The sequence below is a fragment of the Pezoporus wallicus genome, unplaced genomic scaffold (assembly GCF_028554395.1).
Source record: "Pezoporus wallicus isolate ANWC-B61680 ecotype Strahan unplaced genomic scaffold, APGP_CSIRO_Pwel_v1 contig_6899, whole genome shotgun sequence".
Classification (NCBI taxonomy): domain Eukaryota; kingdom Metazoa; phylum Chordata; class Aves; order Psittaciformes; family Psittacidae; genus Pezoporus; species Pezoporus wallicus.
In genome coordinates, this window is record NW_026638613.1 from 3,654,698 (window position 1) to 3,681,980 (window position 27,283).

General features: G+C 37.6%; 1 protein-coding gene across 1 annotated transcript; it reads right to left on the bottom strand.

The window, feature by feature from the left end:
• Window positions 1–1,368: 1,368 nt before the first annotated feature.
• SERPINI1 (serpin family I member 1) lies at window positions 1,369–25,466 on the bottom strand. The gene is made up of 8 exons (XM_057411527.1): window positions 25,175–25,466; window positions 23,964–24,194; window positions 21,127–21,321; window positions 20,080–20,284; window positions 10,939–11,036; window positions 4,770–4,856; window positions 3,857–3,946; window positions 1,369–2,078 (listed from the first exon to the last, which is right to left on the bottom strand). The coding sequence occupies exons 1-8, from the start codon at window positions 25,422–25,424 to the stop codon at window positions 2,002–2,004; spliced, it is 1,233 nt and encodes a 410-aa protein (XP_057267510.1). The 5' UTR covers window positions 25,425–25,466; the 3' UTR covers window positions 1,369–2,001.
• Between the last annotated feature and the right edge of the window lie 1,817 nt (window positions 25,467–27,283).

A 27,283-nucleotide genomic window follows, 5' to 3' on the forward strand; every position in this document is an offset into this window, starting at 1 on the left:
TCTTCAATCCTTCCCTTGGTGAGAAACATCTATGCTGCAAGGAACTAATGCAAAGAAAACACAAAATTGGTCTGGAAGAACTTTCTATGAACTGAAAACAACATGAGTGAGGGTTGTCATCTGCTTTCTTATTTCTTTCTAAATCAGAGTGAAAATCTCAAAAAATAGCCTAAAAAAAATGTAATAGCTTAAAAATAAGGCTCCCATAAGGTTAAAATCAGAGATCCTTAGCACATGGGTTACTTTTACAGATGTTAGATGATGTTCATAGAGTCATTTAAAGATGAAGAACCAACCCTTGTGTCAAGGGAGCTGGTTTTACCTTCAGGGAGACTAGTTCTACATGTTGATAAAATTACTCCCTGCTCCTTTTTAGAAGCGCTCTTGTTTTCCCTCCCAAGCATAACATCTCTAGCTATACAGAATAAAAATTACACTTCTTTTGTCTAAATCTGAATACAAAACCTGTCTCACCAAATCCAGACTATAATACACAAAGGGTAATAAGCAGCACTAATACACTAAGAAGCTTCATTTTTTCTTCGGTGCAACAGAACTAAACAATGCAAAGAGGCAGGGCTAGAAATGTGCTCAAATGTCCTTTCTGAGGGAGTGTAATCAGCCTCCACGGAGAACATCATCACTTCGCAGTTTAACCTGCGACCAGCATTATAAAAAAAAAAATAAAAATTGTGTCAGATTTTGGAAGTTCTTGCATGAATAACTTTGGTAGCAATATCTATGCTGTTCTGAAGTGAATATATGCCAGAGAAGCCTGCAACTAAAGTTCAGCCAATACACATTTATTCCCATAGAATTCAAAAGAGAAAACTCCTATTGACTGAGAAGAAACCCACTTATTATTCAAAAGTTTGTATTTATGATATGTTTCAAAGCAGCTCCTCCCTTCTTTCCTCCTATTCTCTCTTACCTTTTTAATAACATTTGTTCACTTTATATTTGCACAGTGAGGGAGGAATAATTATATGCCTTTCCCATGACAACTGGTACTTCTCCTCTTGTAAATGGAAACAACAACTAATTCCCCTGCTAGTATTTACTTGTGGTATGTGTCACTCTCCTCTCTGTCACTTTATTCACAATAAAAAGTTAGGGAACAGAAGAATGATGTTGTTCCTTTAGAATTTATTTATGAATAGAACATTTTTAGACACTTAAAATTACGTTTTTTTTTTTGTTTTACTTTGAAGAAAGCTCATTCTAGATCTCATGAGATACTGCAAAGCTTAGATTAGAGTAGAACAACAACTTCTGGGGAGAAAAGTACATTCACATGAATGACGTTACTATTCAACTATTTTACTTCAGTCACATACATAGCTATTCTACACTGACTAGTCTCAAATATTCATGCAATCAAATTTTATTGGCATCAACAGTTCTGGAAGGTCAACGGCAGAGTAACATGCAGGAGCATTCATAAAAGCAACATTTCAGAATCACATGTGAGAGAGTTCACACAAAGTCTACCACAGGTTATGTTATAGAATAAAATTGACTAGGCTTAAGTTGTTCCATTAACTTTGATGAGACAGTGTATTGCAATCTGTTTACTATTTTTACAGGAACAGGAAGTTATTACATGTTCCAGATGTAGTTCTTCAACACTATAAATTATCATCAAGGTTTGCCATTTGCATTATTCAAAGCTGCACACATTCCACTCCTGTCTCATTGAGCAAGTCAGTCTTTGGACTGTAAAAAAATCAGCAGTAATGGATTTGCATTTTTTTGCTTTACAATTCTCTAGAACAAGAAACAGTTGTTGACATGTACACAAATTTATTTTAAGGACACAACAATCACAATGACAGAAACAGAAGCATTACTGTAATACTGTAAGCTTTCCTCTGGAAATTGACTTGCACAGTTAGATCTGAAAGCATTTTAAACAATATCTTGTGGGAAAACACAGAAAACCTTAAACATATTAACTTCAAACTTTATGTGCTTATCTCCTCTTTTGGTAGCTGGTGGTGGTTAAAGCTTTTCAAAGTCATGGCCACTTGCACTCATTGCTTCAGGGTGCATTACCCTTCCCATGAATAACACAGTACCTGTCGAAAGGGAGGAATGAAGGGAAAATGTCAGAACCAAAAGGAAAAGTTGAGGCTGTAAGATGATGAATACTAAGTTAGAGAGCATGTGATTCACAATTTTTATAGGAATATAAGCCTTGGAGGACTTAGTAGCCATGAAAGGCAGTGGATCAATACCCCTAGAGAAGAGGACCTTTTTGTATTCAGAACTGATACAGGACAGACAAGAATATGGAAGTCTTCTGCATTTCAGTGCCCCTCTGCTTATTCTAAAGGCTTGATTGAAAACCCATCACAAATCAACAGAAATGTTCACTTTCATTTCAATGGTTCTGATGAGGGCCTATGAAGTACTGTTCCTGACATCTTAGTGGTTATGACACAGTAGGCTGGGGTGCTTCAAAGGTGGCAGCTGGCCCTAACTGAAATATGAATACCTAACCAGAGAAACCTTATTGAGCACTTCTGAGCCCCACATGCCTGCTCAACATCATTCCTCACAGAATTAAAAGTGAGCCCCAGAAACTCCACACCAATCAATTAATGATTAATAGATACTTCATGTTCACAGATTTACTCCACATTAGAGCATGCAACCCACAACAAGGAACTCATATATAAATACTGCTCCTCTAAACTGTTTAATCACCATTTACATCTTTCCTATTTTACACATTTCTAACCTATTTAAATACAGTGATCAATCACGAACACTTAGGGTATTCTTGAGAAGAGTAACCATCATAGATTGTTTTTTCAAAAGGTTTCTCAGATGTCTAAATTAGCAAAAGGCTTTCAGGATTTAACTATAGTTGTTGGCAATTCCTCTTTCTGCATGCAACAGCAACCCCTATGAACATTAAGAACTGCATAAAAACTACCAAGCTCTACTCTGTTCTGATTTAAACTTTTCTTTTTGAGGAAAATTTTGTATATTGACCACCACAGTAGGGAAAAGAACATATCTCCTCCTTCAGAAACATTTTTGCTTAATTTGGTCTACATCAGCAGTGATCCTCAACACAGATTTGGTTAAAAACACTGCAAGAGCTGGTATCATTCCTTGTACAGAAATGACTCTACCTAGTTACGCTGTAAGTATTAGTGCAATCTAAATGGATTAACATACGTTGATATTTATGATAGGGATCTCAAACATAGGAAAAAAGCCCTTCTAACTGAAGCTACCAGTTTGCTTATAGAAAATGGAAAAATACTGGAACACACATATGATAGTCAGTGGATGCATAGTAATCTTTTGTCATCCAGTCACATGCACATCATTAAAACAAATTACAAATATGAAACTAAGGAATTCCTTAATCATTGCCCAGTTTGCTAGTGAGTGCTGTTCTATTCCCTTGCTTGCCACAGAACGCTTCAAGAGCGCAACAGAATTATTCATAGCTCTAATATCTGTCTATTATGCAAATCATTTAGTATCAGGAACATATCTAACTCATCTTACTACAGCGAAGCTCTCACAGAATGTGTGATTATAGATATTCAGGGCAATAACACTGTGTTCTCTGAGGAAAAATGGTGAATTTTTCTTCTCTGGAGTTTTTAATCACAGAGCTGTGAATATTTTCCAGGATTATGTCAGATTTTGATACCTTACTTGGAGAAGCATTAAGGAGACATAGAAAAGGTGAATCTTTCAATATTGGGTATTTTAAAGCAAATTAAGGAAAATTTATTATATAAGGCCAGTTCACTGATCAAAATACGTGATTTTCTTTTGTATACTTGATGATGCACTGCGAAAAATGTGGAAGAGTCTGCATTATTCTCACCTGTTCTTCTGTTTCTGACCAAAAAGAAAAAGGGATGGTCAACTATAACTTGGGGATACAGCACTGCCATTCTGCTAATGGCGATCATTCCTAAAGGAAGAAGAACATAGAAAACTTGTTAAATAACACTGCACATCATCTACTCTTCATGAGAGATACTTGTGAAGCTCATGAACAGACACTGAAGTCCCACACTCAGCACTAAGTATCACCACGAAATACCATGAAAAAATCTAACTGAAGAGTCAGATAGATTAATTACATGATGTACATGTTACAATTTAACCCAGTTACTGACATTCATAACCAGGGAAGTAACTCTTCCTTTCTTCAGAGACTGGTACAAGTAGAGGCAATTAGAAATCACCTAACGATACATATTAGCAACTAATGTAACTTATTTTCAGGAAAAGCATACGATAACCAAGTACACCAACTACCTGGCCTCCTAGCATGAGTAAGAGCCAGCTATGTTTCTGCACTTAGTGCTTCAAATTTTACATCTCTGTGTACAAGCTTGTAAAAGTGCAATTGCCACAACTCTTATTCTCCTCTTAACTATTCTGGATCAAATGCCTCTGGCCATCTCAATTACCAGATAAAAAATTATGAATACAGAAGTTCCGTAAAGAAAATACAAGCTGCAGTCTGCACCCTCCTGACAATTAGAAGCAAAGGAAGGAAGATTTTCATCTTTCCACAGAAAAGAAACATTGCGCCACACACCTCATTCAAAAAAAAAAAAAAAAGCTAATTTCCAGAATTCTCTTCTGAAAAGCAGTATACAAGCTATGCTGTGTCTTCATGCTACATGCTATTTAGCTCTTCTGCCCTTACAGCAAGTCAGTTTTGAAAAATTAACTAACACAAAATAACCAGACATTAGATTTAGTTCTGCTTTTCAATCAGGTACCTGAGGCAGCAGCAGCTTCTGATCCCTCCTCATTAACTTCTAGAAATGCCTTGTGAAATGCCTTTGCAAGGTAAAGTTCCTTGTTATCTGGAGAGGAAAAGGAAACATACTTCAAGTGGCTCAACAGTAAGACTGAAGTATTTAAAAAACCCCACAAACACTACCAAAACCTCCCAGACTATTGCCCACCTTCTGTCCCAAGTAGGCAAGTACAAGAGCTTTGTACATAGCAGTTGCATTAAAATATCTTCTGCCAATACTATTTATTATACTATTAAAATAGCACCATTTACCTCACTGAAATTTGTAGCCCTCTCCTACACTATGGTATTAAAATAGCTTGGCACTGTCTAGAGCACCAGCATACCAGACAGAGTAGAAGACAATCCCTTAACAGAAGATTTTAAGTGCAAGTACTGGGAAAAATGATTATGACATTATATGGCAAATGCGTGTAACAAATAATTTTATTTCTGCATTGAGTGCAATATAAACTTCCTCCAGCAAAATTAGGTATTTTCTCCCTTGTAATTATATTTAAAAGAAGCTGAAGATAAATAGTTAATGCAAAAACTGCCATGGAACTAGGTGCTTTTCAGTTGTTCATTTTCCATCCTTCTTTGTCAATATTTTTGGTCCAAGCCTACTCAATTCAGTGGATGTTTCATTACTTTTCTTTAGTGACTAAATAATCAGATTTTTGTAATCCTCAGGAACTTGCAGGAAGCAAGACACGTAACACCATTTGAGCTGTCTGACTAAGTTTCATCAGACATAATAAGGGTTAGATATACATTTACCATACCTGCATAAAATCCACAGTAATGACAGAGCACGACTGGCAGTTAAGAAAGGAATAAAGGTTTTCTCAACAGGGAGATACACAACCATGAAAATCTAACCTAATCACCCCAGTGAGACAGCTGTACCATTGTGTATTTCTGATCCTTCACAAAATGTTCAACACCAAAACTAGCTGAAGGCTGACTAAGAAAGGAAAGCTTGGGACCATTCATGTAATTGTTACCCATTTATTTTGGCTCTCAAAGACAACCACTAGTTCTAATACTAATGCAAGCTAAAACCATAAGAGACAACAGTTTAAAATGCCTCTCCCCAGCAGATCTCATTACTCCTACATACACTCTTAAGCTTCCTGGCCCAGATGCTTAACTTCAATCTCACCAGCAAAAGCCCAAAGTCATCCCCTTTGAGACTGTGTGTAGTAAAATGTCCTAGAATCCTAAAAACTGTAGTTCTAGGCTTCACTTCTAAACCTTCAGTAATGCTGTCTTGAAAGCTAGGATGAAGTTCCAACTGCAAGCTCCAACTGCATTACTTTAAAACAAAGGATTTGCAGCATCTTGAACACTTAACACAATCCTCACAGCTTTTGCCTCTGTAACTGTTAACAGAAAGGCCACCTGAAAACATAACTTGGTTGGGTTCCAACACTAACACCACCTTTAAACCTCAAGCATTACCTGTGACGAATAAATGACAACCTAAGTAAATGGTACAATCAGGTGTTCAATAGTCATCATCCCCTACAGCTTCCATTCCATTATGGACCCATTAAGACTCAAGTTTTCAAAAACTGCTTTAGAACAAACACTGGATGTGCAAGAGTACTTGGGTAACAATGGATAGATACGCAAGGCAAAAAGGGCAACAGATCCACAAATCGGTAATTCCTGCTGTGCATGTCTCATGCTATGAGAGTGTTGCCTTTGTGAACATGTCAGTTACCAGGATTCTTTGTGAGTTTACTGGTCAGTCCTACATATTTCACCTTCTATCAAGCTATATTTTGCTATCCTTGCATGAGTCCATTTCAAAGCTCTATTAAACATCTGAGCTATACTGCACATACCAAAAGAAAAAAGTAACTTTGCAGCCTTTATGGAAAAATACTGGTTTGGAGTTCCTTATTGTAAACCCAAATAAAATTTTGTGTTTAGTGACAGTCAAAGAACTACCCACTTTGCTTAATCATGTATTTTGATCACCTTTTTGATTACAGCACCTAGGCCTGCTCCTGTTACCTGTAATATTCACAGCAGTACTCTATATCTTATTCCTGAAATCTTTATTTTGCATAGCGTGGTGGTGGTTATGGTACTCCAAGGTATATTTCTGGTCAGAACTCTTAGCATCTCAGAATTGTGGTCTCCATCTGACAAGTTTATAGACAGCATAAAGATTGCTAATATTTACCACCAGATATAATAGCAGGCTTACTTGTAAATATATCTGGGTATTAATAAAAAACAAAACCAAACAACAAGAAAAAAACACAAAACCAACATCAAACCAAACCAAACCCCCCAAAATCAAACCACCAACATTTTGTTAAATTGACAGGAATACAAGAAGTGCCACTACAGAGGAGCCCAGTATGTCCAATTAGCTTAGCATACTGTGCCAGCGATAGCATTATTGTTGTTTCATAACAAGGTTAAAGAAGCCTTACAAACAAAAACTACAGCACAACTTGGAAGAGAAAAATATCCTCTCACCCAGCACATGCCTTATACCCTGCCCAAGTTTCTAATCCACTGAATATACAGAATGCCTTTCTTCAAGTGTAGTATAGATGGTTTTGATTGCTCTGAAGCATTTTTTTTTTAATCCCACCAATCTCATGACCTCAAGGAATACCCAATAATGATCTCTGTGGTTACGTTTTCCATAAGAGAAATACTTTCTATTTGGTTTTAATTTGTTGACTTTCGCTTCATTGGATACCTTTGCTCTTGGATGGTGAAAGGAGTAAGTCCACAGCCCACTTAACTTTCTCTAGATTCTTCCCTTTATATTGCCACTATCACATCCCTCTCATTCATCTCTCCCTGAAGTGAATGATTCTATTTTCCCATCGAAGCATAATGTCATCACTGAGTATTCAGGTAGTTTTCTCTTTGTTCTCTGATTGTCAAATCACTGACTGAAATACCTCAATATCATATCCATCTTGTCATTATTACACATCTTTTTGTTATGGCTTTTGCCGGATAAGGTGGGGCTTACCTGAGTATCTACTATGATGTCATTTTTCTCTAGTAGCTTCTTTGAATCTGGATTTTCATAAGAACCAATATGATTTGACTGTTAGGATCTCAGAAAAGTCTCTTGGAGATTTAGTATCAAAGTTTAAGCTTTCTGCAGGACCACAGCCTAGATATCCATTAACGTGTGGGAGTAATCTGAAGCTTACTTCTAATGTACATGACTCCGTTAGCATCACACTTCACTTGTCATTACACTCCATATGCTTGCAAACTCCTACTCACAGCTGCCAACTGGTTGCTCTCAAGTCTCATTTTAAAAAAGAATGCAGGTTTATTGGCTTTTCTAGCTTAGGCTGTCCCAGAAAAATTATATGTGTATCAGTCAAGACTTCAAAGAGCTATTTACTGATGCTCTTCTAATTACTTTATATTATGAAAGTAACTCATTAATATCACTGTGCTGCTCACAGAAATTCAGGTCACCTTGAGGTTAAAGGCGGTTGCCATTTAAGGCATTATACAACAATAAGAAATAATATAAGCATTTGAAAGAGAAGGGGAATATCAGTATTTAAATTAGTTCAAGGGTAAGTTGTAAGTGGTGTCAAAATACTCAAATAGAAAGTTTCCATGCTGTGTAAATTATAAAACCCCACATACTAGAAGTTGTTTCAAGATTATTTTGTACACCTGACAGAATCAGAGATACAAGCAAAACCTGTTAAAGCCTTTTGCTGAAAGTGAGAGTCAGAATACACGAATTAGACAGCCAAATAGGAATGTCCTCCTACCCACCTGTGTTGACAATTTCTGCAAGAGGGTAACATTTAAAATGTGCATCTAGATTAATACTTTCTCTTTGCCTGCTACCAATCTAGACACCATGGAAGGTAAAGCTGACTTGTCTATTTCCATTTTTTCAGATTAAGTGCAAAAAGCAAAAAATTCTAAATATTGAAAAATAAGTCTGTAATCCTGCAATTTGATTTATATCCACTAAACCCACATAGAATTCCACTGAAGTCAACAATCTGTGCCTGGATCCGATTGTAGGATTATGGCTATTGTTGAAATTGCAGGCAGCTTTCCTTGACAATAATCCAAAAGCAAGAGCAATGGGAGGGGAAGGAAGGTATTTTAAAAAGCATCAGAATTTCTCAAAAATCTCTTTAGATTTTTTTTTTTTTTATGATTCGCTATCATCCTAAATTAAGTGCCCGGACAAACATTTTGTTCAAAATGTAAACCTTTCATTTAAGGTTTAAGGAAGTGTCATGAAGTTTCCAGAAGCCTGACACTGAGATGCATGCAAACTACTGGTTTCAAACTTCCCTGTTAACTGACGTACTATTCATGTACGTCATGCTTTCAGCATTTTTCTTCACATTTTCCCCCCTTCCTCTTCCCTCCCCATTTTACATTGTGGAAACTAGAAATAGGATAATTATTCTGTCTTTAATTACTTAAAATTTAATTTCCATAGCTTCAATAGTAAGGTTTTCATTAAAGACATTACTTCAAAAATATGTTCTAATTCTTAATTAATGAATGACCTTTTCATCACCTAGCAGCACCTGCCCTTTTAAGTGAAAAGCAAGAAAGTTACAGTACCACTCACAAATTCTCTCTATACAGTGCTCTGCATTACTTAACAAACAAGTTAATCTTTAAATGGCAGAGGTGCTAATTCAGTCATGCAAAACATGATATTTTGATTTTGTACAGAACAATTGTCAAAAATGTACAACATGAAACAAATCATTAGTCATGTGGATTAAAACACAAGCACATTCCAATCTTTCTGCTAGCCTCTCCACCACAGAGTTAGTCCCCTATATAGAGGTGAATTTTACATGACATTTTATATTAGAGACAAACACTGACTTGGTGGTTCAGGCTCCATGTGTATTCTCCATAGTACTTTTTCTCCAGCAAATAACATATATAGATCAGAATTTATTGAAAAGCTTGCTTTTATTTGTGGTGTCAGAAAAACTGAAGGTTTTTTTCTTCAGAAAAATGGTATTTCTTTAAAGTAGGATTTTTTGTTTATTTAAATTCTTTGCGCATTGTCTAACTCTAGCTTTTCCCACAATTTCACTTTCACAGCAGCAAAACAGTGGAATAATCTACATGATATACTATAAACAATATTTCAAACAGCAAAAATAAAAAGGATATGAAAATTGCAAATATTTCTGCTGTAGATTTTAAAGGAATATTTGCCTTCATTACCACTATTTTGAATAAACCACCCAGCTGTGTTTGCTTCCAGAGACAGGAAATTAAGGACAGGTATTTCCCATCAGCTAAGGGTCTATCTGGCCAATTAGGCAGTAATCCATAGAGCACCATACAGGAAGCGGTATATAAGCAAGTATTACAAGAACAATGACAGCAATTTCATACAGGCGCATGCTTCTAGATAGAGAACAACTTGGTTTACCAAAATTTGGGTGTAGACAGACCATGCTAAATACACTGCTTGTTGGCTACTTTTGTCACACAAAAGTAAAACCACTTTGCAGGCAAAGGTGACTCAATTACCTTTTCTGCCACTTCAATAACTTTTAGGAGGTATTAAAAGCATAAATATCTCATTTGCACCTGAATTTCTAAATGCATTGAATATGTTAACTTCTGAAAATAAAGTGTTGTCAACATACATGACTAAATTGCTTTTATCAGAACTCTTTCTTTCCTATGGTGCTTCTATAAAGCAGGTATCTGGGGAGATGACTAATTGTACAACAGCTTAATGCTCCTAAGGCTATGAAAAAACAGCCTCTGGAGATTAAAGATGACAAGCCCTTTGCTGTGTGAATCCCATTTGCCATCAAGTCACTGAAGACATATATTGCTCCAATGTGGACCTGCCTCTTGCATCATATTATACTTTTGCTACATTTCTAATCGATTCAATTCTGAAATACTCAGAGTGAACTTTCCCAGGTCAAAAATCTCACACCTCAAATACACCCCCCTGATAGTTTTGTCCTCTGTCTCAATTGCTCCTACAGTGAGCACACTCTTACATCATACAAAAGTAATGAAGGATCTGAAAACTGCTAGCAGGTTTTGGTTTGAGCTTTGTTATCTTTACGTGATTTCAGTACTTCCTCATACTCCTGGAGACAACACAAGAACCTCTTTCTTACCAGACATTGCAGTGAGGTCAGCACTACTGCTGAACAGCTCTGTAATTCCGAGACCTCTCCAGACATCTTTCAGATCAATTTCCTGTTCTACTGTGAACCTGGAGAATTTAATAGAAAATTAAAAAAAGCCCAGACATAAGCAGAGCTTATTGTTATGACAATAACAACAGTGAGGTAACGACAACTGAAACACTGAGGTAAGTAATGTAGATTCAGTGCTAGTACTACAGTGACACACCTTCTATGAAAACACTTCAATTTAATTTGCTCGTATGGCTCAGTTCTTTTTTTCCTAATGCGGAAGCAAAAATATGCTAAGGTTAGGTACACCCCCTGACGATAAAAACTCAGTGCAAAATTACGAAGTAGCTAACGTAAGTGTTTACTTCATATACAACAGGTTTACTTCATATACAACCCATTATAAAAACTGACTTTACCTGTACACATACTAGAATAGAGTATCAAATAATGCAAAGAACAGCACAAATTCATGAAAAAGCTGATGGCAAAGGAGTAGGAAAGAAGGATACTCTTTTTGTTTAGACAATATAAGCAAAGACCAGCAGGTATGAACATGAATATAAAACATTTCTGATTCAGCTTCTAATTACTCTTGTGGCAAAACTTTAACTGGGTTTTGATTGTGAATAAAGAACAGGTAAAACAAATAGTTAATGCAAATACATATGTGAGTACAAGCTGGTAGGATTTCAGGGTTAGCTTGCAAAGCCATGTTCTAGGTTATGTTACTGTGCTAGAAGGACAAAACGAGATTTATCCTGAGGGCAAGATTTTGGTCAAAAGCTTGTTCTGTTTATAAAGACTGCTCTTCAACCATTTTAAGTTATGCCTAGTGTCAGTAAGACAAGAAAAAAAAAAAAAAAAAAGACTCAAGTTCTTTGTGTGTGGCCAGAAACAGACTGAAGAGCTGGAGAAACAAAGAAACATGTCAGAATTATATTAAAAAGAAGAAAACCAGAAAATACTATAAGTCTACAAATACAAAAGACTAATCATAAATGTTTGTTATGGGAGAGTTATGGATTCTCTGTAGAATTATCAAATTATTAGTGATTTACATTTCCTGACAGTGACTGGTTATAACTATACACCACAAAATATAGTCCATCAGGTTTTGTTACAGATTCTCCAGCTAGCAGTTCAGTCGGAAACAATTCTGCAGTTATACTGCAGTCCTTGCTGACAGATCTTACTTGTGCTGGAACTAAATAAATTAATAGGTGCTTCTGTGCAATTTCCTTCTCCAGGATTAAGGTTCCTCAGCTACAAGGAAGAACATAATCTTTTCAGGAGAAAATATAGCCAGAACTCTGAGCAGAGAACAGCTGATGAAAAGCTGTGCGACACCTTGGCATGTGAAAGCCTTAGCAGCTTGAAAAAGAATACTCTGGACATCAAAAAGCAACTGGATAAGAGCCAAGTGGATCTTCCTCACTTACAACATTTACACAGAATAAAAAAAAAAAAAAATCTAATACAGAATCTACATTTGTAATGAACTTAGAAATGCCATTAGAAGCCAAAAAAATCTATGATGGAATAGATGTTAATCATTGCCCAGAGAAGAATTTTATGCACGTTAAATAAGATGTGGAGATAGCTCAGCATTGATAAATCACTGGTGGCATTGCAAGTCTTTGTGTACCCAGTCCGTATGTATTCCAGTATATGCCTTGAATAAAACCAGAAGGACTAATTCTTGTGGTTTTATTCTTTTGACAGCTCTCAAAAGAATCAGAAGAGACCAACAACAATTTATGGACTGGAGGAACCTTCTTATGGTGTTCTGGCATATTCCACATCAGTGTGGCAGCGTTTGTTTTTTTTTTTTAAAAAAAAAACACAAAAGAACCCACTCCAAAAACAAACCCAAGAAGACATTACCTTAATGAATGACATGTAGGTACTTGCATGAGATGACCTGAAAACACTCAATAGGATTTTAGAAAATGGGGATGTGTCCTGTTAGATTTCTTTTCTTAGAAAGCTCTGGACACACACACTACTGGTCAAAAACTATGTTCTCAAGATGTTATCCATGCTTTTAGCCTCAAGAGAAAAATCTATAAGTTGCTCATTCATTCAAATTTCCTTGGCTTATAAAATCATAGAATAGTTAGGGTTGGAAAAAGACATTAAGATCATCTAATTCCAACCCCCCTGCCATGGGCAGGGACACCTCACACTAAACCATATCACCCAAGGCTTCGTCCAACCTGGCCTTGAACACTGCCAGGGATGGAGCATTCACAACCTCCCTGGGCAACCCATTCCAGTGCCTCACCACCTTAACAGGAAAGAATTTCCTCCTTATATCCAATCTAAACTTCCCCTGTTTAAGTTTGAACCCGTTACCCCTTGTCCTGTCACTACAGTCCCTAATGAAGAGTCCCTCCCCAGCATCCCTATAGGCCCCTTCAGATACTGGAAGGCTGCTATGAGGTCTCCACGCAGCCTTCTCTTCTCCAGGCTAAACAGCCCCAACTTCCTCAGCCTGTCTTCATACAGGAGGTGCTCCAGTCCCCTGATCATCCTCGTGGCCCTTCTCTGGACTTGTTCCAACAGTTCCATGTCCTTTTTATGTTGAGGACACCAGAACTGCACACAATACTCCAGGTGAGGTTCCACAAGAGCACAGTAAAGGGGCAGGATCACCTCCTTTGACCTGCTGGTCACACTCCATTTGATGCAGCCCAGGATACGGTTGGCTTTCTGGGCTGTGAGCACACACTGCCTGCTCATGCTCATTTTCTCACCAACCAACACCCCCAAGTCTCCACAGGGCTGCTCTGAATCTCTTCTTTGTCCAACCTGTAGCTGTCCCTGGCCTTGCTCTGCCCCAGGTGTACGACCTTGCACTTGGCATGGTTAAACTTCATGAGGTTGGCATCAGCCCACCTCACAAGTGTGTCGAGGTCCCTCTGGATGGCATTCCTTCCCTCCAGGGTATCAACCGAACCACACAGCTTGGTGTCATCGGCAAACTTGCTGAGGGCGCACTCAATCCCCCTGTCCATGTCAGCGACGAAGATGTTAAACAAGAGAGGTCCCAACACCAATCCCTGAGGGACGCCACTCTTTACTGGTCTCCAGCCAGACATGGAGCCATTGACCACAGCTCTTTGTGTGCAGCCATCCAGCCAGTTCTTTATCCACCCAGTGGTCCATTCATCAAATTGATGTCACTCCAATTTAGAGACAAGGATGTCGTGTGGGACAGTGTCAAACGCTTTACACAAGTCCAGGTAGATGACATCAACTGCTCTACCCCTGTCCATCAGTTCTGTAGCCCCATCATAGAAGGCCACCAAATTGGTCAGGCAGGATTTCCCTTAGTGAAGCCATGCTGGCTGTCACCAAGCACCTTGTTGATTTTCATGTGCCTTAGCATGCCATCCAGGAGAATCTGCTCTAAGATTTTGCCAGGCACAGAGGTGAGACTGACTGGTCTGTAATTCTCCAGGTCATCCATTTTCCCCTTCTTGAAAATGGGGCTTATATTTCCCTTTTTCCAGTCGTTGGGAACTTCACCTGACTGCCATGATTTCTCAACTATGATGGCCAGCGGCTTCGCAACTTCATTTCCCAGCTCCTTCAGGACCCGCAGATGGATTTCATCAGGTCCCATGGACTTGTGCACGTTCAGATTTTTAAGATGGTCTTGAACCAGATCCTCTCCTACAGTGGGCGCAAGGTCTTCATTCTCACAGTTCCTGTATCTGCCTTCCAAGACTTGGGTGGTGTGGTGAGAGCCTTTGCCAGTGAAGACTGAGGCAGAGAAGTCATTCTGAACCCCAGCCTTCTCCAAATCCTCTGTAGCCAGATCTCCTGAGAGCTTCCTGAGGGGGCCTACGTTTTCCCTTGTCTTTTTTATTTGCTATGTACCTGTAGAATCCCTTCCTGTTATCCTTAATACCCCTAGCCAAGTTTAATTCTAACTGGGCCTTAGCTTTCCTAACTCGGTCCCTAGCTTCCCGGGCAACATCCCTGTATTCTTCTCAGGCCGCCAGTCCTTGCTTCCACTTATTATAAGCCTCTTTTTTCATCTGAATTTTCCTCAGGAGCTCCTTATCCATCCAAGGAGGTCTCCTGGCCCTCCTGCTGCACTTCCTTCTGGTTGGGATGCAACACTCCTGAGCTTGCAGCAGGGGATCCTTGAATATCAACCAACAGTCTTGGGCCCCTCTGCCCTCTAGGGCTGTATCCCACGGAACCTTACTATGCCAGTTCCTGAAGAGGCCAAAGTCTGCTCTCTTGAAGTCCAGGGCAGTGAGCTTGCTGCACGCTCTTCTCACTGTCCTGAGGATCTCAAATTCGAGCATCTCGTAATCGCTGCATCCAAGGCTGCCCTGGAGCATCACATTTCCAACGAGCCCTTCCCTGCTGGTGAGCACGAGGTCAAGCATGGCACCGCTCCTTGTTGGCTCCTCTATCACTTGCAGAAGGAAGTTGTCTTCCACACAATCGAGGAACCTCCTGGATTGCTTGTGCCGGGCCGTACTGTCCTTCCAACAGATGTCAGGGTGGTTGAAGTCACCCATAAAAACAAGGGCCTGCGAGCATGAGGCTGTTCCTATCTGTCTACAGAGTGCTCCATCCGCAGGTTCTCCTTGATCAGGCGGTCTGTAACAGACCCCCACAGCAATGTCTCCCATAGCTATATTCCCTTGAACCCTGACCCACAAACTCTCTGTTGAGTGCTTCTAGGTTCCAAAATTATAGACCAGTTTTAACTCTCACTACACACCTGTAAGGTATGCCCAGATCTATTTTAAAGACTTAGGGTTTTTACTTAAGATAGAAGAATTGAGATTCGATTCCTAATGCTAGTTAGATTTAACCAGTACAGAGGTCCTGACTGTGCACACTGAATAACTCCAGAGTGAATAAATCCAGAAGTATTTCCTTTTACGTTAAAACTATACTATAACATTTCGAAAAAGACATCCAATTGTTATCTACCTTACAAACAGAACAAAAAAATGCACATTAAAATGTATTTTATAAAAATTTCACAGTGGTATATTTTTCGGTTTTTGGCTTTTATTTCACCACAGTTAGAATTAAATGTATTAAGATGAGCAAAGGTGTCTATAATATCTATACAAGTGAGTTTCTACTTTTTATGCAAATAAAGGACACCAAAAATATCACATCAGCTGTATAAATACCAAAATATCCCTTTACAAAAATAAAACTAATTACTTCCTTTCTCCCCTTTTGTTTTTGTCATATGGTAAAACCCCCACTCTAAACCACTATTTAAACCAGTATCTCCCTCCTTTCTCGCATGCTATGAAGCTCAGCTAGTTACAGATAAGGTATTAACGACATCTCAAATATTTTAGCTGACATCAGAACTATCCTCTTTTGAACAATAATAATGCTGCTTTACACTTTGGAATTTAATTTCAGGCTATGAAATCTGATGTAAAAATTTGGTGTGAGTTATTCTCCAGTCATATTTGGATTTTTTTGCATTCCTTACAGACAGCGATGTAGGTATTCAAAATCAAAGCTGACAACCTAAAATACGTAAGAGACATTCAGTCTCATTTCCCAAGCCAGGCATTTACTGTACCTCAGACTTTGGAAATGCCAAGCTACATGAAACTAGTCCTGACACATGATTATTTGTAGTGTTTGTCGCATATAATAAACCAGCTGGTCATATGTTTTTTAACAAACAAGGTGCTTCTGATTTTAAAAATACTATAGAAAAAAGTTTCAAGTCATGAAGTTTCAGAAGTCATGAAATAGTTGCAACTGGGAGCATTAGAAACTACAAAGGGAATTCTGAGAAACAGACACTGAAGATAAGATGAGAGATTTTCACCATAGGACCAGAACAGAATGACTAGTCTGTTGAGTCAAGAGGAAACCTTCTACACTTAAGCAGTTCTAGAAGGTTCATCAACATACATATTCATTGATGTATGCTTCCACAGACCAGAAAGGAATTAATAAAGGACAGTAACTCTGCCTACCAGGTTTTACCCAAAGTCAAGGAGAAGTGAACATGTGAGTTAGCTCTATATTTATTTTTACACTGCTCATTTGTAAAGTCTATTTCCTACATGTAAAATGAAGCCCAAACAGCTTAACAAAAATATTTCCCTTGTTTTCCACCATCTTTGGATTTCTCCCATATGAAACAAAGAACAGAATGAGATACTTAGGAAGCAGAATTAGAGTGAGAAACTAACAAACAGTTCAGCACAGAATTATGGTATTTTCATGAAATTTAAAACTTACACAAACATTAGATTAAAATGATGCATTTTTGTCATTGACAGTCTCCTTAGTTATGTATCTGAACCTTTAGGTTTTGTATAGGGCATTATCATTTCAACATCATCTAAGGCATTTATATGGTATTTTAAATGTAAAAAAAAGGCAAGGTAATCATTATGGAGAGGCGGGCATACTGTAGCAATCCTTAACATCTGCAGACTTTAGCCCTGTTATTAGACACTAATTTCTCCTATGCTCTTCAAATAATCTTTGTTAGAAAGACACCTTTGTAAATTAGATTCATGGTCTGTTTCACTCCTATGCAAAAAGTGGATTAAAATGTTGATCACTTTAGTCTGGGTTAAACTGGAAACAATGATTGAAAATGAAAATGAGAACATATAACTTAATTCTGTACCAATCTCTCCTTTGCTATTAAGAGGAATAATACACAATTTTATTTGCACACAGATAAAGCAGACAGAAATTGGAAAGTTGTGATTAATTCTGCTTCTGCTTTGGCTAGTCATTCAGGTCCTATTACAAATGTTTAAGTTTAAAAAATGTTCACTTTATAATTGGATAGCATCTTTCAGGGTATAAAAATTTAATTCCATTCCACTGCTTTCAATTTCTCAGTGGACATAGCCTGCAGGCCACATTTCATAACATGCCTTTCTGAGTCAGAATATTAAATATTTATGAAGTTTTTATTTAGAGGATTGATAAAATCCTGTAGATTACCTCTGAATCCCTAACAGAAATCCCAACACGTTGGGAGCATGCAATTAATGTTTGGATTTTCTGTAAGGGAACTGCAGATTTACTATATGGAATTTCAAGCTCATGACAGTCATCTTTTATAATCTGAAAATACTGACGGTAATCAGCAAGTGGTTGTAAGTTTTTTGCCTTTGTATAGCCCTAATTCAGAAACGCTTCCCAAATTTTTTGAGATTCTTAGGTAAGAGTGACAGACTAGCATGTGGATGGAATAAATAAGGACATTTTATGACCACACAAAACCTAGGCCTCGAACTCATGTCTGAGAACCCGGCTACAGAGAATCCTGGAACCTCTGCTTTTGGTTAAAACCAAATAAACCCCCAAACTAACTCTACAAATTTAATTCATGATATAAACATAAATAACATGTTTTCAATTACATTCATGTATTTAACTTTAGATGCCTCAGCTTGTTGAATTTGGAAGCTAGTTTTTATGGATTTCCTATATAATCCACGCAGAGAGACTTCTGTTGTGAATGTCGCACACCAGAAATTCTTTGAGAGAAGATGTCCAACTTCAGTACCTGATGCACAGGGTGCGATATGCTCCAATTATAAAAGAAAAGCTTAAGGGATGGAAAAACCCTCATATTTTACCTCTCATTAACATCTATTAAGATTTGCCCAAGCCTGCAGGAGAAATGCCCTTTCCCTGCATCTTAGTGGACTGTTAATACTACAGCTCCTGGGACCTGAAGCTCCAAGAGAAAAACAAATAAAAATCACAGGAACAGTGTACAGTTAGTATAAAACCTGCAGTGCAGCTCTTTGCTGCTCTTCCCGCTTCTTCACAGTAAATGCTGCTTAAAAAAGAGAAGAACTCTTTCTGTGGGACAGTCAAAACCAGCCCCAAGATGCTGCTGCTCCCTTGCTACTCTGACACTAAGCATAAGAGCTTAAAAGAGAACTCAAATTCCACCTTGAATTGGAATTGGAGCATGCCACAGTGGAGTCCATCTCAACCTAATTTATCCTGGCTAGCCTTGTTTTATTGTGCTCAGCTGCAGTTACCTTCTTGAAAGTGGTCTGAAGTCCCTCTCAACTCTGCAAGTAACCTGGCAACAAAAAACTATTTTAATGATTAAAACAATTCACTTAAAACTTTTCTTTTTGTGGTTTTCTTTTTGATTTTTTTTTGCTTGGTTTTGGTTTTGTTTTAGAAAACAACCTTAACCTAAGAAAACATTATTTCAACACCATCTAAAGCATTTTTAAGTGCTGCCATGTACTCACTATACAGTGCCAAAAGAGTAGAATAAATAGAAGTGATCCACATCAAATTCATGCCATATTGTTATACAAACACTTTAATGAAATCATTATGAATCACTTGAAAGGACATCATGATCCAACTATACATCAGTGACATTTAGTAGTAAACAACTCCATTACTAAGTCAAGTGTAGGGCAAGCATGAAAAATACTTGAAGGCAGATGGAACCAAATTCTGGGCAAGATAACTAAGAGACAGATGTGGGCAAATAAGTTACAGAGCATACACCACTTATGTCTACAAATAAACTGACAGAAGTTGCGTCCCTTCTGGTAGCAACATCTTGCTATTCTATTGCTCCTCTAAGAAAAGAGAAAGCATCAGTTATTACAACTAAGAAAACAGACAAAAGACAAATTGATTGGAATTACTTCTCAACACTCAACCATTTGTATCTACGCAGACACACACCAACTTTTAAAATTAGCAGCATATAGAAATCTAATTAGGAACTAAATGAAACACTTTAGCTTTTGTTAATTCAGTCTTACAATATTTCTATGGCTCCTGTCTAAATGGAACTTAGCCATAATGAGTTCTGCAATATTGTGAACATCATTCAGAATGGCTATATTCCCAATGACGAAATTTTCCTTTCTAGAACTCATATATGAAAAGGATGCAAATACATAGTGCTCATCTGTTGCTCAAACAATGATCACCTGGCACTGCACACCCTGGACTTTATTGTCAAAGCAACCTTCATGTGGGTGCTACCTAACTGCAGGCTTGTTCAAGGTGTTCAAGTTTCACCTACTCTGCTACTCCGATCAATTTGAAGGCAGTCTTTCCCCTTCTATTGACATGGGAGCATATTCTCACCTTGGTAAATATACTTCCACTTTTTGCTTCTTTACAGAATTAGCCCATTCATTAATCAATGAGGCTTTAACCAGTGGTTCCAATGAGACTAGTGGAACTTCCTGTCTGGAAAGAACGATCATCATACTAATCTCATCTCCCTCATATGGTATTTCCAGAACTTGATAGATACCGCCTGCTTCGTTGGATCCATCACTGAACTCTCCTACAAGAGAAAAACAACAACAAAAGCTAGTAGAAGTATTTTCTTCTGTTTTCACTGGAGACAGGGAAAAAATAGAAGGCGAACACTAGGCAGTATTTACTAGGTATAGAACCAAAAGTGACCCTCTTTTTTCTGTATGAAATTTATATTGGTGTCTTCATCATAAGATTTGAGGCTTACATCTGCTTTCTTACAGAAACAAGCGATCACACAGTTTGTAAATAATCACACTTCTGAACCTATTACCTAACCTTCATTGGTTAGAGAGAAGTATGAAAGTTGTTAAGGCTGTCAAGACTTTCATGGAAACAGGCAGTTTTCTATTCAAGAGAATTTTTCAATGACGAGACTGAGCAAAATACTGCTGTGTGAGACACTGTAGAACTCACTCGGCGTTCAAGCTAGAGATAAAAATGATCCTTTGTTCTGCTGTTCAAAGAACCCCTATTTTAGCTCCCTAAGGATACTACAACAGTAACAAGCAAACATTTGTTTAAATATTTAGCACAGAACAAGAAAAATATTTTGCAAGAAGCAAGACTAGCTCAAGAATTGTAAAGAGGTTAGATTTAATAGATAAACATTCTGAAATCCACCATGTGGCATCACACACATACCTAAAAAATAATCAAGAAAGAGCTCTTTATAGATGCTGCTAGCTAGTTATAAGACACAAGAACACACACTACAAAAAGATGCAAAAACCAGAGATATTTCACTGGAAAAACACCACATTTAAAGTTCTAGGTCAAAGAACAGACAACACCACAAATGAGTATTACTGCAACATACCTATTCAGGAAAGATTTATTAGCTTTAAAGCTGCTAAAGCTCCAACTCACCATAGTAAAACTCTCCCTGCTGGTACATCATTGGAATCTGCACTTCACTTTCATCGTCTTTAGTGAAAGAAAAAGTTCTTGTATTTTCAGGTCTGAACTGTGATTTCCAATTGCCTTTAAAGTAGATTGCGTTGATGAGAGCCAAATGAGTTGGAGAACCAAAATCTCCTGAAGACACAAAATCCTTGATCATATCTAAGAAGAAAACCAAGTGTCAGTCTGCATATCAAATTGAGCATTAAATGAAAACTTAAGACAGCTTGAAAAACGCAAAAAAAAAAAAATCTGTGCTACCATGTAATTTCCAATTCAGATGTTTCATTAAATCTCAAATTAAACTGCCAATGTTTGTAAACCTAAATCACAGTGTAGGTGTGTAAACCCTTCCATTAAGTACATGCTAAGTCAACTGTTTCTTGATCACTACTTAAATATACACACAATGGAACAAAGTGGAAAAGGGGTCACATAAGCAATGTTTGTACTGGTGCTATAATACAGCTCAGCACTACTGTCTTAACATCAAAACTTCTACAAACTCTGGCTCCAATACAAAGAAGCACTTAAAACATATGCTTTATTTCAAGTGCATAAGCGTACCCATTGGAACCTTCACCTGGGCCAATTCTGAAGGAAGCATTCACTTTCACTAATGTCCTACTGACTTCTAAGTACGGAATAATTATAAAATCCCCCATAAATTCATAGCATTTGTTCTGTTGACATTAGCTCTTGAAAAGCAAAAAAACCCCAACCATTTAGCATCTGCTGTATTCATGGGAGGTACACCAGCTGAGCATGGCAGCTGCTTTGCTCCTAACTCCCAAGTCATTTACATCAGAATACAGTCTGTTACCTGCTTTAATTCATCTTAAATGACTTGCTTTTAAGCAGAATAATTTAGACTTAGTTAAATTTGGTGCACTGTATGATTCGTCACTATTCCTAAAGAATTACAGCTTACTTCTGATAGCTTTCTTGCTTACTTCTATTTTTAACTGATATTGCAATGCAACGTGTTAAAATAAACACATTTCTCAGATTATTACTTCTTAATCCATGGTTTAAAATAAAAATTAATTCTGCTTTCTGGAGCATATGACACTAACTGCTGTGAAATTTATGTACCAAAGGGCAGTATTTCTTCTGGGTCGCTATTTGTACTTCATTTTATCTAGAGCATTCTTAGAAATGATGTGACCAATACCACTAAACTCACTCTCTGTGAGTGGGAAAGAAAAAACAAAACCACAAAGAAACAAACAAACAAACAAAAGATTAAGAAGGAACACACTTCCAATTTTTCTATTTATATTTAATACATCATATTCCCTTGTATTTTCAGTCACATCTTGTTAATACACTAATGTAACACTAAGAATTTTCCTGGCCAGAAAAACCTTGGACAGTTGTATTTTCTGCTCTGACCCTCCCATCATGCTTAACATGCTGAACTGGAAACCTGCCCATCTTGTACCTCTTTTCTAATGAGAAAATGAGCCTCTACTGTATGAGTTAGCAGGCAGGAGAGAATGAGATCTAGTGGTCAGAGACTAGGCTGAGGGACTGTTACTATCGCAACCCACCCCTAAGGGACACATAGCTGCCTTTGTTAGCTCTACATGGCTCCTTCCTGGGGAAGGTTACAAACTCGGTCAGCACATGGCAGGTGTTAAGTAGGAGAACCCTTGCCGTTCCTTCTAAAAGAAAGAATTCTGCTTTTTCTTCAGATAGACACCATGTTTCTCTGAAAACACTGCAATCTGCTGCATCGCTTCCATTCCCTCTATTTCCGTAACTTCAGATAAAGGGCAGAATTTAGTATGAATATAGTAGCTGTTATTTTTCCTTGGAAAAAAACCCAGATAACATTCAAAATGAAATAAAATCAATATATAAGGTGTTTTTCCACTTTAGTGCCATACATTTCCATTAAGCATTGTGGACTCTTAAATGTTCAGACTAAATGGTGATGTGTTAAGTCATTACAGAGGATTCCAGTACCTTCACATTTACAAGGGTATAACTGATGTTGGAGTGAGACCCTGTTGAATTACAATTAAAATATCAACCTCCAGAGCATGTCAGATGAAGTAGAATGCGATAATCCCCACAAGAAGGGACTAACCTCACTCCCATACCTTGAGACTCTGCATGTATTCAGAAAATGTCACTTACTTGGGATTCCACAGGCGAAACGACCTAAATCATGCAGATCTGGATATGCTTATTTACAACAGTAATTTTGTGTTTATTCCCCTGCTGCAAATTTTTGTTGTGAAGCCCTATTGACAGTTCCTTGCATTGGAAAAGATTATATTACAGGGTCTGATTTTGTGGTTTAAAATTATCTTCTGTATTCCTTTGTACTCTGTTCTTACTACCTTGTAACTGAGTTTCTTAGAGGTCTACTCCAGCCATTCAAAGCATACACCAATAACCCCTTTGTAGACAACGTGTCTGCAGTTAGTTAACAGTACTTACCTATTTTTTTGTAATTTAATACCAAAATCAGTATTAAAATACTATTAAAAAGCCTACCATTCAAACATTCTCCATCAGTAAATGTTACAGGTGCTTTAAGACAGTAGGCAGGTGAAAAAATATTCAGATACTACTACATGATTAGCCACAGATAATATTACTTAAGAGAGATCTTTACTGTACAGGAAAAAAATTATAATTTCACAAAGAACAGATGCTAGAATTCTTTTTATGCAAGGAGATACTGTAGTCAAATGGAACAGATAAAAGCCAAGGCAACAATTCAACATCACTGTAATACTTCAGAAACACAAACACTGCAGGAAATACACAAAAGAATCACATGGACTTACTATTTGTATGATTCTCCACCCATCTATTGATTTGGGTAGCTACAGCTGCACTTTGGCTGAAATCTACATTCTCTACTTCAGCTCTAAAGTATTTTTTCACCAGCTGCAGAAATTTCTCACTGATATGAAATCCATTTTGCACATAGAGAGAATTAGCAACATTCAGAACATAATGACTTTCATCAGTAGCTGCCATATCAGAAAGGTCCTTTAAGAAGGTAAACTCTTCACCTGAGGAAAGAAAAACAGATTTTCTGTTTCAGAAAAGGAAGGGTTTTTTTCTGCTGAAGTTCGCAGTCTTTTTTTCCAAACACCTTGAGATCTGAAAGACCAATCTACAAGGCAGAACATGTTATTTTTTCTATTATCTATAATTAGCATAATTAATGAGACATTTGAATCCCATCACAGACAAAGTTATCAACAGTAATTCTTTCAATATCAAAAGAGGAATTAAAAAAAAATAAATAAAATAATCATTCTTACAAGTCACACTTGTATGTCTTGTGCTAAGGGATAATTTATTAATGTTTTAGAGACACACTGTGGAACCAAATACGTGCTGTAGTCTCCACAGCCAGACATCACCTGTGCTTCTTCAGAAAGGCTGATGGGAACACATGGCATATTGTACTGAAATAGCCACAACGCTTACAGCTTGTGGCTATATATACAAGCTGATTAGCTTGTATATCTGTATATATGCAATGCAGAAAGAACATTAGTAACACAGAATCAGGGTAAAGAACCTACAGGTTCTACCTACAAGAACCAATTTGTGTAAAAGAGACATTTTCAGTTAAATTACGATGCTTTTCATATTTTCTTCAAGCAATATTCCTGGAGCTACTACTTTCCTTTTCCAGCTTCGTTATAATCAGATGTTTCTAAAAATCTTCTTATAACTCTCAAGGCAAAGGCAAGCTTATTTCGCAGACAGAAACCAAGATCAACAGTTACCTGCAACTTCTTCAGGTTGCTCAAGTGCAAATTCAGGTGCCCAAGCCAAGCACCTGATGTTCTCATCTCTCAGCTTATGCAGAACCCACTAAAGGATGCTTCAGCATGCTCAGGCCATTAAACAGGATGCCAAGAAGCCTACAGATTAATAACCCATGGACATGACTGGGCCACTTCCATCACTGTTCAGGCATTGCCGTGTTTATTTCAGATAAAAAGCTCCATAGTAAAACATGATTAAAAGGACTTACCATTTTTTAAGCTGTCAAAACCCAACGAATGCCGAATTTCTTTCAGAGTGGTTCCATGAGCTCCAAGCTCTACCATTCCCATGGCTATTGCGATGCTCAGAGGAGAGAAAAGAATATTCTCATCTTCTCTTGCTACTCGTAGCTGATTGTAAACATTCACAGAAAGCTCAGCAATGGTTTCATCAGGAAAATTTATCTTGAAGGCTTTGCTTTGCAAAGCAAGCAAAGACAACAGTCCAAGGAAATACATGTCTTGAGATATTAAGATCTGCAAGACAAATTTTAGAGAAAATAAATTAATCTTGTTTAAGTAATAATACATTCAATTTGAGAAAAAAAAGAATAGTAAACTTTAGTCTTAAATCTGTGGGAAAAAAAATCCCTAACTGGAGTTCAGTGCATGATTCAGTTATTTGGAAGCAACACTAAAAGACATACTGCTCAAACAGAAGTAAAAATCTATTCACATGAAAAGATAGACTACTTCATTATAGACCTAAAGTTTTTCAAGTCTTTCAGCCACAGATTAAAAACATGACCTGTACAGAAAAAGACTTCAAAGACATAGCAACAGCTTCTACTTTTTAATTCTGTTGTTGTAATTGTTAAGCAATGCTGATCTGGCATCAGTATGTGTTCCTGTACTTCTTCACCAGGTGGATTTGTCAGTCCCCATTACTTTCATTTGACCTTCCAGTAAGATATAATTTATTCATCTAAGTCACTCTAAGACCCAAATGCTAATTCCTATTTCAAGCACCATAACAGAATCTGTGGACACTGGTGACAAATGAAATGTGCCGTGATGTTGCTCAGTTGCAAAACACATGACAAGCAGCCAAAAATTCTTTCAAAGAAAAATCTTTACTTAGTTACCAATGGAATCCCTTTTGTTAGTAAATAATGGTGAAAAGTTAGGTAGTTATGCTAGCTAAGAGACAACACCCCCTCAGAGATCTTTAGAGGATAAAGTCACTGTACACATCAGTGACAAATATCCATTGGGGAAACAAGGAAGTAAACAAAATAGCAAAAAGGGGCTAGCATTAATGCTTCTGACTAATCCATCCTTCAAGCTTTGCTAAAATGCTTCAGTAAGCAACAGTTTTCACCCTACCACAGTTCAGCTCATCACACAACTACTGATATTAAAATTCAAGCTCCTGGAGTAGTGTACATCTATCTCCATCCTTCTATTTTTTCCTTTAAAGTCCAGGCTACCTTGGCATCTGACCCACTACTGCCATGTGTCTTGGGTCAGAAATACCAAGCCAACAGAGCTTGCGTTTCAATTTCTCCTCTTCACCACTTATTCTATAACGCATACAAAGCAAAGATTCCCAAAGGAGAAAGTTAGACAGTGAAAGACTAAAAGCTTTAGTCCAGAAGCGCTTACATGCTGTGCCAGTCTGCAGGTCTTGTCAGCATGGGACAAATTTGCGTGGATGTGTTATTCTGTTGCTTGACTGAAGTCAACATACACGTAAGCCAACCCCAGTGCCTCTGCCTTATGCTTCCCAGCTCTCCTGTGCCTGCACTTACTGTGTGCTTCCAAATACCCGATGGAAACCTTTAGTAAGCTTTATACAACACTTACATTACACATTTCATCTTCAGAGGCCTACATAGCATAATCTGATTAACTCACACAACACTGAACAATATGTAATTTAAGCATTATTACTTATATTTTATAGCTGAGAAACCATAAAAAGCAACAGGATACACATACATGCCTTGGTAGCAGCTTATGCAATCACTAGTTAAGGTATTTCCTGTCCTCTATCTACAGAGCAGCCTTTTGTTTATTTTTGCACTGAATAAGTAAGTGAACTGGTGCAGCAATCACTCATGCTTTAGGGGAAGGACAGGATCCTAGGGCGATACGGCTGCTGGAGCCTTGCTTCTCCCCTACCCCACATCTCTTTTCTGACAATTGCTTCCATATATGTAAGAAATATGTCCCTTTTCTCAATTTCTGATAAGCCCTCCTCTATGCTGGCATCACTTCATCTCTCTGGACTACCTGATCAATCTTTCTCTCATTCTTAGCAAGATATTAAAAATCTCCACTGAAGGCTCTTACTCCATTTAAGAACGGCACTATAA